The 11,419-nt window shown below is 60.2% G+C and overlaps 1 protein-coding gene across 1 annotated transcript in view; it reads right to left on the bottom strand.

The window, feature by feature from the left end:
- The window catches only part of LOC100467994 (cell migration inducing hyaluronidase 1), a 39,897-nt gene extending 35,279 nt beyond the window's left edge, over positions 1-4,618 (bottom strand). The window contains exons 1-2 of the mRNA XM_034667794.1: positions 4,424-4,618; positions 2,493-2,702 (exon numbers count right to left, since the gene is read on the bottom strand). Of these exons, the coding sequence (XP_034523685.1) occupies positions 2,493-2,702; positions 4,424-4,552 (339 nt within the window). The 5' untranslated portion in view covers positions 4,553-4,618. The remainder of the gene's footprint in view (positions 1-2,492; positions 2,703-4,423) is intronic.
- Positions 4,619-11,419: the final 6,801 nt, after the last annotated feature.

Below are 11,419 nucleotides of genomic sequence, written 5' to 3'. Positions count from 1 at the left end.
CTCCACTGTCTGTCTAGTGTGGGTACAACTGGCCCGTCCAGCGGCTCCAGACGAGCCGGGTCCAAGGGCCGCTCCTGGCCCGCTAGCTCAGCCCCTGCCTGCCTGCAGCCCGCTGAGCCGCTCACTCCCGTGGCCACCGGCGCCCCGTGCCGCTTCTCGCCCTGCGTCCCCTCCGGGAGCCCGTTCCTCCGGCCAAGACCGGGCTCACGGCGTGCTGCGACCAACGTGCCCAAATCCTGCTCGTTCTTACATTCTGACCGGACAGCCACGAGAGCTGCTTGGCGGGCCCTGCACCGCGCACGTGACGACACCGACTGCAAGAACGGCCGTGCGTCCGCGCTACGTGTGCGTGCGTGTGCCTGTGCACCTGCCCTGAGACGCAGAGCGGCCTCCGCTCACACCGACCCAGCCGCTGCGAATCTGAACACCTTTCTCTCCCGCGACGGGAAGCAGAGGGGACCTGCTGCTGAGTTAAGGACCAACTTGAGACCGCGCGCTTACGGATGGTAAAGCTCTTCACACCCGGGCCTGTTACTCTCTTAGCTGATTCCGCACTGTTCTGTTTACCACACGCTCGAGCTCAGCCGCCACCCTGCGAGAGAACGCCCGAGTCCCTGCACTGCATGTGTTCTGCAAACCACGTGGACAAGCAGAGCAGCTCACACCTGCTCTCAGGGCCGCACGCATGGGCCACACTTTCCACGCCCTGTGCTCACTCCTTGTGACAACCGCGTGGGGTAGATACCGCCGTCCTCCCCATTTTACGGAACAGGAAGCAGAGTCATGCGAGGGAAAGTGACTGGCCCACGTCCCACGACTGGTCCGGGGCAGAGGGCGGACGGAAGCCCAGACCCCAGAGCCCGAGCTCACGCTGTGGCGGGTACCGCATTCCTGACATTTCCCATTTATTGTAAAGCTTACTGTCTTTCTGCTTCTGCGAGAACACGTTCTGCTTTTCCTTCCTTGAACCAGAAAACAGTCCCACGTTCAGCGCCATTCCAGCCACAGCCCTCCTGCCGCCCGCCGCGGACAATCAGCCCTGACTCCTGGACGGCGCGGCCCCACGAGCCGGTGGGCAGGGCTCCGGGCCCTGGGCTCCCCGCGGCACCTGCACCTCACAGCCCCCGTGTTTGCTGTGCTGTGGCCGAGGAGGACAACGGAGGTTTGCGGATATCGAACAATTTGCCCGAGGCGCCACGGCTCACAACCTGTGGGCCAAGCTCTTGAACCCACGTGCTTCCAGATGAGGCCCCAGAGCCCGTGCTCTCCCCTCTCCCCTCGGTGGGTCCGCAAAGCAGCAGAGGACACCCACCGCAGCCCCTGTGCCACGCAGCAGTGAGGGTCTGACCCGCCACCTCGGACCACTTTCCTGGAGAAGCCAAGGATCCCGACTCCTACGTGAAATCACTTAATTTTTAAATGATGGAACCTCGTTGAGATGTTTCTTTAAACATCATTTAAGCCAAACAAAACACATCCCGTCACTGGGTTCTGCGCGCAGGAGGCCCATCTATGACATCCGGCTTTAAAGTTCATATGGGATGTAAGTTCAGTCCGTTTAAGAAAGATTGGTTTAGTGTAAAATTATCAGTTTAGTGTAGAGATGATCAAATGTTTCTATAAACACTTCATAAGCCAAACAAAACACCATCTGGATACTTCAGCTTACAATACCCGGTCTTTAAAGTTTCTAGAGGATATTAGTTCATTTATTTATTTTTTTTTTAAAGTGAAGAAGAGCATGAATGAGAGTGCACAAGGCAGGGAGGTGAGCGGAGAGGGGCAGGGGGAGAGGGAGAGAGACTCTCCAGCAGACTTCCCGCTGAGCACGGCGCCCGACGCGGGGCCGGATCCCAGGACCCTGAGATCACGCCCTGAGCCGAAACCAAGAGTCTGATGCTCAACTCACTGAGCCACCAGGCGCCCCGTAAGTCAGCTCGTTTACATAAGAATCAGTTTAGTGTAAAAGCCGGCTGTGTAAACCCACACAAGGCTCTGGCACATTCCCCTCCTTGCCAGGGAAGCCACTCCTCCCAGCACTGTCTGCTCTGAAGGACGCTTGCTGCAACGGGAGACAAGGCCCCGTGCGGCCCCTGCAAGTCCGTGGGACAGAGCCCGTGGTGCAGTCTCAGCACGAGCCCCTTGTCTGCACTAGCGGGACTGTCTTGCCACACAGCCTCGGAAAGACCCTCGGACCACCCATCACTCCAAAGAGGCACAGAGGGAACTAGAGTCCCAGTGGCCACTGCCAGCTCCCCACCTCCATGGCTCGGGGCCCTTTGGCAAGGGCACACCTCTGCCCTGTTTCCTCTTTCCTCTATCAGTTGGAGACCTGCTCTCAACTGACACCACTCTAAACTCCAGGTCAAGGATGGTTCAACCCCCGATGGCCCCAGACTAAAAGTCCGATGCAAACCTCCATCCAGCACTAATGTTTGGAGGAAGGGAACTCGTGGACGGGCCCTCTGCTTCCCCAGGAAGGAGGTACTTACCAACAAGCCATTGGAGCCGTGCACGGTGACACAGCGAGAGAAGGTGTGGTGGATGGAGAGCTCGCGGACGTATGTGGGCGGGTCGTAGCCTCCCTTCTCGTCCACGTCGCCTGCCAGGTGGAAGTGAATGGGGTACTGCCCCACCAGCTGCTGCCCCATGTGCTTCAGCTCCACGCCCTCCAGGTGCGCTGCCTTAAAGCCCAGGGCAAACTGTAAGAGGGGAGGGGAGGGTCAGAAGGGTGAGCCAGGTGCGCCTGAGCCCCTCACTGGGGCTGCGTCCCAAACATGCAAAGTGCCTCGCTAATCCCTGCCTCTGCCACGCAGTGAATCCAACCTATACTCTGCAGACAGGTTAAGGCCCCTGGACCTCCTACTGCCAGGGCGCCGAGGTGCTTCAGATAACACAGGGATGTTACGAGGTGGGGAACCACTGGGAATCGAGCCCCATGGACTGACCGTGCAACAGTCGGGGCTGACCTCCACTCCCTGCCCTCCCTCCTAAATTGCAGAGGGTCACAAGGAAGGGGGAACCCCAAGTTGGGGCGAGGCTGGCACAAGGCCGGCCCCAAGGGGATGGGAATCCAGGGGGCAGAAGGAGGCTGTGCTCTGGTCCATGGTCTGCAGCCCCTCCTGGTGGGAGGACGGGAATGCTGAACCAGGAATCTCCATCAGCCTGTGACCCCAGTAGTGTAGGCAAGCCGTGGGGTGGTCCACGTGCTCACTCCATCCTACACCACCGTGACCGTCTACACTCCAGGAACCCACTGCGAAAGCACACTCTGGAAACGATTCCTATCAGAAGTGGGGCTCAGCCTGCTGCTCCTAGAGGAGAGCGATCTTAAGGACATGCTAACAGTCCCCCAGAGCAGCTGTCAAGCGGAATGCCACTCAGGTAGGGGCAGCCTGAGGCCCCGTTTGGGCAAAGCGGGAAGGGGGTGCTGACGGCTCAGGGATTGCTCTCGAAATTGGAAACAGGTTCTGGTCTCTCTGATAAGTCTCTGCACAGCCCCTGGCCCCCCTCACCCCCAGAGCCTGACCGGGAACACAGGCAAGTACTTCTGGAGGCTACGGTGACAGGTGGCCTGCTGAGCGAGCAGGGGCCGTGGATGCTGGAAGCCCGCGTGTGACACGGGGCCGCGCAGCCCCAGTCGGGCTCCCGCGGTGCACTCTGCAGGTTCCGCCCTTTCCTTCAGCGAGGGCACCGAAAGGTCTTATCCTGATAGCCCATGATTGCGGCTTCAAGAGCTCTGTCCTCACAAAACTCCAAGACACCAGCAGTCTATCGGCTTTGGTCCTAAGTCACTGAAAGCAACGGCCGCCCGAAGAGCTTTGGGGCGTCGTCATGTTCAGTATGGCAGGTCGCGGCTCTGTAGCTAGACGTGCGGACAGGATGCCCCCGTGAGCCGAATGCTAGGAAGCCGGAGCTCCTGCGGACCGCTCACTGCGCACCGCTAACCGCCGCCACGCTCCCCCGTCTCCGCCTTTGCCTCCACCTCTGCCGGCAAGCTCATGGGTACGCTCAGCGCTCTGGCGTCCAGCTGGTCTACCCTGCCTGCTCTCAGCTCTGGGTTTTCATGGCTCTATTGCAAGCATGACTCTGTGTGAGAGAAATGTCGGTTCTTCTGGGAAGCGACTGGGGTGAAGTGTTGAAGAAGAGGAGCGGGGGCTGGAGCCGTGGAGGCAGGGAGCTCAGGTGCTGTGTGACCGGGGAGTGGACGACCGTCCCCAAGGTGGTCCCCTCCTATCTTCCGGTCAGGGGTCGACAGCCGGACAGCACACCACTGGACAACACGCCAGACTCGGCCTTCCAGAAAGTCCCTGCCCTTGGTCCTGCCTCCTGCTCCCGTCCCCTCCCCGGCCAGGGTCCCCTCCAGGCTGGCAGCGAGGAATGCTCCCGGTTGGCGGACAGCCCCAGCCAGGCCAACCCATACCTTGATGTGGCCCCCGAAAGTGTCGAAGTCAAAGAAGCTGCAGATGTGGCTGCTGTAGGGGTAACAGCTGTCCTCCATCTCCCCCATCACCACGATGTTCCGGGTCAGGAGTCCGACCTCAGCTCGCATGTCCACACCGTCGATCTCCTCCCCGATGTGCAGGTACAATGGTTTCCCTAGGGCAGAAAGGGGGGTGGGAACCCTGCTGCTGCTTACGTAGCACTGTGCCCTGTGTGCACCGTGGTCCCTGGGGCTGCCCCAGTCCCATTTTATGGAAGAAGGAAGCCCGGGGAGGTGGAATTCATGGCCTGAAAGGAGAGCCAGGATTCACAGCCATGTGGGCTTATATCTGAAGCCCACGCAGAAATGGCTTTGTCCCCCGGGATCGGTCCCCCCTTTTGCTTGCTGGTACTGGGGCTCCTGTGTTTGAGCTAGACATATGCTCCCCAGGAGAACCACGCTTCCCAGACTCCCTGTGGGTGCGGTCACAGGATGAGTGGAAGCCGTGGGCAGCCCCTGCTCTCGCTCCTTCCCCAGGCCTGGAATGTGGGCCAGCCCCGGAGGACAGGGTGCTCTCTCCCTTGTACTCCTGACCCCAGCCCCATCCCTTCCTGGAGTCTTAGGGTTCTGGAATCTCGTAATTCGTCTTCTTTCCTCGTGTGGGTTCCTTACATTCTGCGTCTAAACTCATCCAGACCTCCTACCCTTAAAAAGTTATTAAAAGATCTTTCTGCCCAACTCAGCGGCCCTTGCAGCTTACGTCAGTCCCCTTCGTGCTGCTCAAGCCCCTGAACCAGTGACCGTACCTGCCCTGCTCCCTCCATCTGCTCAAATCCACTCGATTCCCCTCCAGCCTCATCCTCCTCCCCAGACAGCAGGTGCACCCCAGGGAAGGTGCAGGGGGACAGGAGCTTGGAACTTTGAGACTGTCTCATGGTCCCCAATCCACCCCCACACCAACCCCAGATTCCTTCGTGGAATGAAGAGACTTTAGCCTGCCTCCGCATGTGGCTCCTCACTGGGAGAGCTGACCTGGCTAGCAGGTGTTTTTCCTCCGTTCGAGGTCACGGTTCCAGAGCACGACCTCTCGTGAGGATTCACACTCCTGCACTGCACGGCAGGGGCTGCCCGGCTTTCACTGCGGCCCTGGCTGGAGCGGCGGGGCCCGGGTATCAGCCACGGCACAGCTGGCCCCGCACACAAAGGCCGGGGTGGTGATGGGCCCGAGTCGCGCCCCGACGGGGACCTCCCCTGCCCGCTCCTCCACCCAGCACAGCCGCTGGGGGCTGCGGGACCTCGGCGGCTGCTGTTTGGGATTCTGCAGGCTTGTCAGCTCAGGACATCAGTTCAGGACGTGAAACTGGTGTAGGGCAAAGCTGACAAGATACCCCTTTGGCGTCACCGCCAGCTCCCGGGGCCGCTGCCACAAACTGCCACACGCCGACCAGCTTAAATCAATGGACATTTCTTGCCTCGCACCTTGGAGGCCAGAAGTGCACAGCCAGGCCTGGGTCAGCGGTCGGGAGGCGCCGGGCAGAACCGTACGGCCGTTGGCGGATTCCAGCAGCCACCTGTGCTCCTCGGCAGATGGCCCCTTCCTCCTCCTTCAACGGACCTCACTCCAACACCAGCTGTGTCATCCTGTCACCTGCTCCCCGCACTCTGACCGTCCTGTGTCCCCTCTAAGGGCCTGTGATGACAGCTCGGGGACCCAGGATAACCCCCCACCTCGTGAGCCGTAACTCTGTCACGCCCGCAAAGTCCCCTCTGCCGTGCAAGCTGACACTCTCGCGTGAGAGGATCGGCCCGTGGGCGCGTGTACCACAGAGTCCTGCCTTAGAAAGTCTCAAGTATTATGACGATTCACTTTGCCAAGAGTCTGTTCACTATACTTGACTCTCACACCCAGAGAGCTCCGATGCGAGAGGTCGGACCTGACAGAGGGGTCGGGCACGGACACCGTGGGGTGCTGGGAAGACTCCAGCTCCATCCACGTTCTGACAGTGACCGGAGGAGTGTTTGAAACAAGTTCCCTCTGCAGATTGCTGGTTCCCTTAACCCCCTGCGGCGGTGGCTCAGGTCACAGAGCCTCGTGGCTCCACGGTTTTAAGGTCCAGAAGCAGGGTCCCCTCTGGCTGCCCGTGTGGAAGTCTCTCCCTCCATCCCAGGCTGGTCTCCTGCCATCGGCTCTGTGACTGTCGCTATCGTGCCAGATGCATGACCCCCAGCGGGTGGTGGGCGGTAGAGTCTCTTGTACAAAGAGCTTTGCGCGGGGTTCTGAGCGACCCGGCGGGGGTGGGGGCAGACAGAAAGCGGTGCCCGGAGCAGCGTCTGATGGCTGGTGAGCAAGGGATCTCCCTTGCTCACCAGCTTTAAACGCCCTACGTCCAGCAACGGATACATGGACATTGGTCACAGAGCCCCTGGTCTGCCCGGCCTCGTGCCTCTGAGTGTGCGGGATGCAGACTTTCTTTTCCTTATGAACGACACCCTGACAGACAGCGGGCAGCACCCAGAAAATCTTCAAAGCCTTCCTCAACTAAGCAAGGCCACCTCCCACTGTTCCTGGGGTATAGAAGGAAGACTGGCCGACTAGTGCCCCTGGGGCAGCTCAGCGGTGCCCAGGAACCAGTCAATGCAAAGGACGGGCGCCCGAAGAGCTGGGTCCCAGGAGGCACAGCATGGAGTGTGCTTCCTGATGGGATCACGCCCAAGATTGAGCACATAACGGAGGAGTTTATGCAGAGTGCGGGGCTCGGTGCCGCTGGCCAAAGACAGGACAGGAGCTCCCACGCAGCTCTGAGGGGCTCAGCTCCCGTCTCCCAGCCTGCAGGATGGCCTGGGCAAAACCCCAGGCTCTGTGGGTTTACACGTCATCGCTCCCACACCCACTTCCGCTGCAGCCACGGAGCAGAGCACCCAGCCCTCCCTGCACGAGCCTTTGCTACTTTGCATCTCAGCGCTTCTCGCTGGCTGCCCCTTGGGCCGGGCCAGGCCGGCCGTCTCCAGCTCGGCCAGGCAGCAGACGGCCCTGTCCTTGCAGATTCTGCTCCAGCTGCTTGCTTCCCAGTGCGGTCTTCCCCACCGCCCTCCACCTTCCCCTTCGCTTCTGGGGTCCCCACCGCGCCAGCAGGGCCAGGACACCAGGCCTCCCCATCCAGCACACATCTGCCGACGTCCAGCCGTCCCCCGTGGTGTGCTCATTTTGGGGCTCGGTGCCCCCTTAAACTATGGGTGATAGACAGAATGCTGACCAGAGGGCCTTCCCCAGGGACCCACGGCCCCCTCGAACATGAATACAATGGGAGAGGTAGGCGAGAGGCTGCAGGGGACCGTGGCCCTGGATCCCGACCCAGATGATGGCTATGAGTCCCCGAACATGTCCCTTAGGCTCCCTGAATCTCAGGCTCTCCCTCCATAAAATTGAGATACTGCTAGCATGTGTCTCAAAGGCAGCTTTGCTTGTTGACTGGGTTAATCCACAGAATGAGCTTCGAACAGCCCCTGGCACGTGGGAGATGGAGGAACAGTGTCTACCAGCCTCCTGGGAGCGGAGCGCGCGCCTGGGGCCGACTGAGAGCTGCGTTCCTGCAGCCTCCTCCCTGCACGGTGGAGCCTGTAGCAAGACCTTTACAAAACCCTACAGCCAGCGGATCTGTCCTGTGGCCGTGTTCACAGGCCACCGTCCCCCAGACGGCTGCCCCGGGGGAGCCGTGTGCCCTGCTTTCCCGGCACCCCATCCTGCCTGCAGACTCTCCGTCCCTCCCTTGCTTCTCGTGGCCCCGGTGCAAAAGGGCCAACCGGGGATGAGCAGACATGGCCCAGCCAGACTGTCCCAAATAATCCAGGAGGGCCACCGGCACAGGGAGGGGTGGGGGAGGCCTGGGAGCAGGGGGGCTCCGCAGGTGCCCCACATGGGGCCCCAAACACCGACCCTCCCTCCCAGTGTTTACCCTGCAGTGGCCCTGGCTCCACACCCCATGCCCTCACTACAAGGCAGGCCCGAAATGGGGCCCGCAGGGGTTGATAGGAAATGACGTCAAGGGCCTGCCAGTGGGAGAGACAGCCACACGCACTTGAGGCCGGGCCTGGAGGAGGGGCTGAGGCTAGAGGGTCCCAGAGAGGCCGTCTCAGCCACACAGCTCCCAGGTTCTTAGTACAGCAGTCCCTGGGGACAGCACGGTCTAGGACAGGTAGCCTGGGAGCCAGAGAGCTTGGAGTTCGAATCCTGACTCCAGTCGACCACACAGACTCACTTGGTCCACACCAGCGCACCCTCCTGGGACCCCTGAGGTGCTGGGGATGCTCCACGGTGTGCTGTCCAGTACGCTGGCCCCCAGCCACTGCGGCTACTGGGCACTCGGAAGCAGGCTAGGAGGACTGAGGAGTGGGCTTCCGAACTTTAATTTGGGCAGCCTCGTGTGGCTGGTGCGCACAGGAGGGCAGACTCTGGACGTCTGCTTTCCCTGCTCCCGAGTGTCCTCCTCCGTGGCCCGCAGAAGCGGCAGCTGCCCCTTGTCGGGACCGCAAGGAGCGAGCGAGGTGGTTTTGTGAAGCACTTGGCGGTCACAGGAGACAAAGAACGGGCGTACGAAGGAGCCGATGACCCGTGGTGTTATTCAGGGGTGTGTGCTGGGGGCAGGGAAAGCGGGAGTGCGGGAGTGCAGATGCAGAAGGGCTGCGGAAGGGCTGGGGGGTTTCCGACAGCGGGTCAGGGGGTGTGGGGGTTCACCCTGCACATAGCTACGCTCTGGAATATTCTCCGAGATGATTCACACACGTTCATGACTTGGTTATCCCCATCTGTTTTCTGTCAGAAAACCCTTAATAGGCACGAAGGCCTGTTTCCTGGAATTTGGGGCAGTGAGGAGGGACGATCCGGGAAGGCCGTGTCCCGCTCTGCCACCAGCCTGGGGGGGACCCTAAGATGTCGCTGCAGAGGGCACAGCTTCGGAAAAGATGGGGCAGGTGGGAGCCCTTGCTACATGTCAGTGGGGCGTGGGGAGCCAGGCTTGGGGATGAAAAGGAGACCCCTGAGCCTCTCTCTCCAGGACAGACAGACAGACACACCGCCCCCCTCCCTGGGGCTTCTCTGATGCTGTCCACCAGGGGGCGCTGTTTTCAGGTAAGCCTCAATGCCTCTGTGCAAAGTAGACGGTCCACTCTGAGCCTAACTGTGGGGGGTGGGGGCTGGCAGGGGTGCGGGGCTGCTGGAGACACATGCANGCTCGTTCTTACATTCTGACCGGACAGCCACGAGAGCTGCTTGGCGGGCCCTGCACCGCGCACGTGACGACACCGACTGCAAGAACGGCCGTGCGTCCGCGCTACGTGTGCGTGCGTGTGCCTGTGCACCTGCCCTGAGACGCAGAGCGGCCTCCGCTCACACCGACCCAGCCGCTGCGAATCTGAACACCTTTCTCTCCCGCGACGGGAAGCAGAGGGGACCTGCTGCTGAGTTAAGGACCAACTTGAGACCGCGCGCTTACGGATGGTAAAGCTCTTCACACCCGGGCCTGTTACTCTCTTAGCTGATTCCGCACTGTTCTGTTTACCACACGCTCGAGCTCAGCCGCCACCCTGCGAGAGAACGCCCGAGTCCCTGCACTGCATGTGTTCTGCAAACCACGTGGACAAGCAGAGCAGCTCACACCTGCTCTCAGGGCCGCACGCATGGGCCACACTTTCCACGCCCTGTGCTCACTCCTTGTGACAACCGCGTGGGGTAGATACCGCCGTCCTCCCCATTTTACGGAACAGGAAGCAGAGTCATGCGAGGGAAAGTGACTGGCCCACGTCCCACGACTGGTCCGGGGCAGAGGGCGGACGGAAGCCCAGACCCCAGAGCCCGAGCTCACGCTGTGGCGGGTACCGCATTCCTGACATTTCCCATTTATTGTAAAGCTTACTGTCTTTCTGCTTCTGCGAGAACACGTTCTGCTTTTCCTTCCTTGAACCAGAAAACAGTCCCACGTTCAGCGCCATTCCAGCCACAGCCCTCCTGCCGCCCGCCGCGGACAATCAGCCCTGACTCCTGGACGGCGCGGCCCCACGAGCCGGTGGGCAGGGCTCCGGGCCCTGGGCTCCCCGCGGCACCTGCACCTCACAGCCCCCGTGTTTGCTGTGCTGTGGCCGAGGAGGACAACGGAGGTTTGCGGATATCGAACAATTTGCCCGAGGCGCCACGGCTCACAACCTGTGGGCCAAGCTCTTGAACCCAGGTGCTTCCAGATGAGGCCCCAGAGCCCGTGCTCTCCCCTCTCCCCTCGGTGGGTCCGCAAAGCAGCAGAGGACACCCACCGCAGCCCCTGTGCCACGCAGCAGTGAGGGTCTGACCCGCCACCTCGGACCACTTTCCTGGAGAAGCCAAGGATCCCGACTCCTACGTGAAATCACTTAATTTTTAAATGATGGAACCTCGTTGAGATGTTTCTTTAAACATCATTTAAGCCAAACAAAACACATCCCGTCACTGGGTTCTGCGCGCAGGAGGCCCATCTATGACATCCGGCTTTAAAGTTCATATGGGATGTAAGTTCAGTCCGTTTAAGAAAGATTGGTTTAGTGTAAAATTATCAGTTTAGTGTAGAGATGATCAAATGTTTCTATAAACACTTCATAAGCCAAACAAAACACCATCTGGATACTTCAGCTTACAATACCCGGTCTTTAAAGTTTCTAGAGGATATTAGTTCATTTATTTATTTATTTTTAAGTGAAGAAGAGCATGAATGAGAGTGCGCAAGGCAGGGAGGTTAACGGAGAGGGGCAGGGGGAGAGGGAGAGAGACTCTCCAGCAGACTTCCCGCTGAGCACGGCGCCCGACGCGGGNGGTCTTTAAAGTTTCTAGAGGATATTAGTTCATTTATTTATTTTTTTTTTAAAGTGAAGAAGAGCATGAATGAGAGTGCACAAGGCAGGGAGGTGAGCGGAGAGGGGCAGGGGGAGAGGGAGAGAGACTCTCCAGCAGACTTCCCGCTGAGCACGGCGCCCGAC

The sequence above is a fragment of the Ailuropoda melanoleuca genome, chromosome 9, assembly GCF_002007445.2.
Source record: "Ailuropoda melanoleuca isolate Jingjing chromosome 9, ASM200744v2, whole genome shotgun sequence".
In the NCBI taxonomy this organism is placed as follows: Eukaryota; Metazoa; Chordata; class Mammalia; order Carnivora; family Ursidae; genus Ailuropoda; species Ailuropoda melanoleuca.
The sequence above is the reverse complement of the archived record's forward strand: the minus strand, read 5'-3'. Positions and strand labels throughout refer to the sequence as shown.